This window comes from Sinocyclocheilus grahami, unplaced genomic scaffold, assembly GCF_001515645.1.
Source record: "Sinocyclocheilus grahami isolate Dianchi unplaced genomic scaffold, SAMN03320097.WGS_v1.1 scaffold12127.1, whole genome shotgun sequence".
In the NCBI taxonomy this organism is placed as follows: domain Eukaryota; kingdom Metazoa; phylum Chordata; class Actinopteri; order Cypriniformes; family Cyprinidae; genus Sinocyclocheilus; species Sinocyclocheilus grahami.
In genome coordinates, this window is record NW_015514235.1 from 4,878 (window position 1) to 6,159 (window position 1,282).

Sequence of the window (1,282 nt, forward strand, 5' to 3'; positions counted from 1 at the left end):
GGGAATTAAGGCCGGGACACACCAAGCCAACTTCAAAGAACTAGTAGCGACGAAAGCCGACGGTGTTGTCGGCAGCGTCGGACCAAAAAGCTGCGCTCAAACACACCGCAGAGACTATAGCCAACGGCAAACTAACACGTGCGTTCTGTGCATCCTTAAGCGGAATTAACTGTCTATATCAGCAGCTATCAATGGTATATATTTGTCATTCAAAATGAGAAACTGAAACAAAGATATACGAGATAAACACAGACATACGAAACGTAAACAAAGCAGTGCTTGCTTACCATTTTGAATATCAGTAACATTGATAACTTTAATCATTTTAAGTGGCTCATGTTGTTTTGAAAACATTCACGTATTAGAACGATTGGGAAAGATCACATAACATTTAAACAGCCTTCTGTCTGTACCGCCTTCATTTACGTGCTTGTTTTCACCACTTTCGCTTTAATTCTCGGGCACTGACTCGTTCGCTAAACTGAACATCCAATCAGAGCTCTCACTCGCGCCAACGGCCCCGACGCCGATTCAACATGTTGCCGATTCAACTGCCGCCGATGTGAGCCCGACGAGAGCCGACGAGTGGAACACACCAAACAAACTAGCCCGACAGTCGCTCGCCGTGTGTCCCGGCGTTTACAGTTATAAATTACAATATATCACCCCCAGTGTAATCTGTCAAAGTGACGGACGGCCTTCAGATTTTTTCGTCACTGCTAAAAAAAAAATGCGACCTCTGTGTACATACTGTTACAAACAAGAACACGTTTTGTCAGATCTGACTTTTTAATTGTACAGTTCTTTGACATGATGGCCCATCTTTAATTGTACAGTTCTTTGACATGATGGCCCATCTTTAATTGTATAGTTCTTTGACATGATGGCCCATCTTTCCCAGTTAAGCCTGTGCTGTGTTTTGAAAGTCAAGTCTCAAAAGGTCACACGCTCATCCTGTCATCTTTTGTAGCTTGATTGACAGAAGAGGCTTTTTACCTCCAGATGACACACCTCAAACAGTGACCTCTGACACTGAGCTCCCTCCTTTCATGTCTAAGAATGACGCAAATATGGTAAGAGTGCCTTCAAGTTCAAGGAGCATTAATTCCTAAGTATTTTTTAAATAGTTAAAGCATTGTAGCAATAATCCTGATACATTAGTCTGTCAAAAAACATTCCATGGCATTTCAAGTCATACACTACCGCTCAAAGGTTTGGGGTCAATAAGATTTATTTAAAATAAATTATTTTATTCAGCAAGGATGCATTAAATCGATCAAAA

At 41.3% G+C, this 1,282-nt stretch overlaps 1 protein-coding gene across 1 annotated transcript in view; it reads left to right on the forward strand.

Annotated features, from left to right (window-relative positions):
* The window catches only part of LOC107578816 (probable palmitoyltransferase ZDHHC14), a 6,080-nt gene extending 4,871 nt beyond the window's left edge, over positions 1-1,209 (forward strand). The window contains exon 6 of the mRNA XM_016264727.1: positions 971-1,209. Within this exon, the coding sequence (XP_016120213.1) occupies positions 971-1,112 (142 nt within the window). The 3' untranslated portion in view covers positions 1,113-1,209. The remainder of the gene's footprint in view (positions 1-970) is intronic.
* The last annotated feature ends 73 nt before the right edge of the window (positions 1,210-1,282 follow it).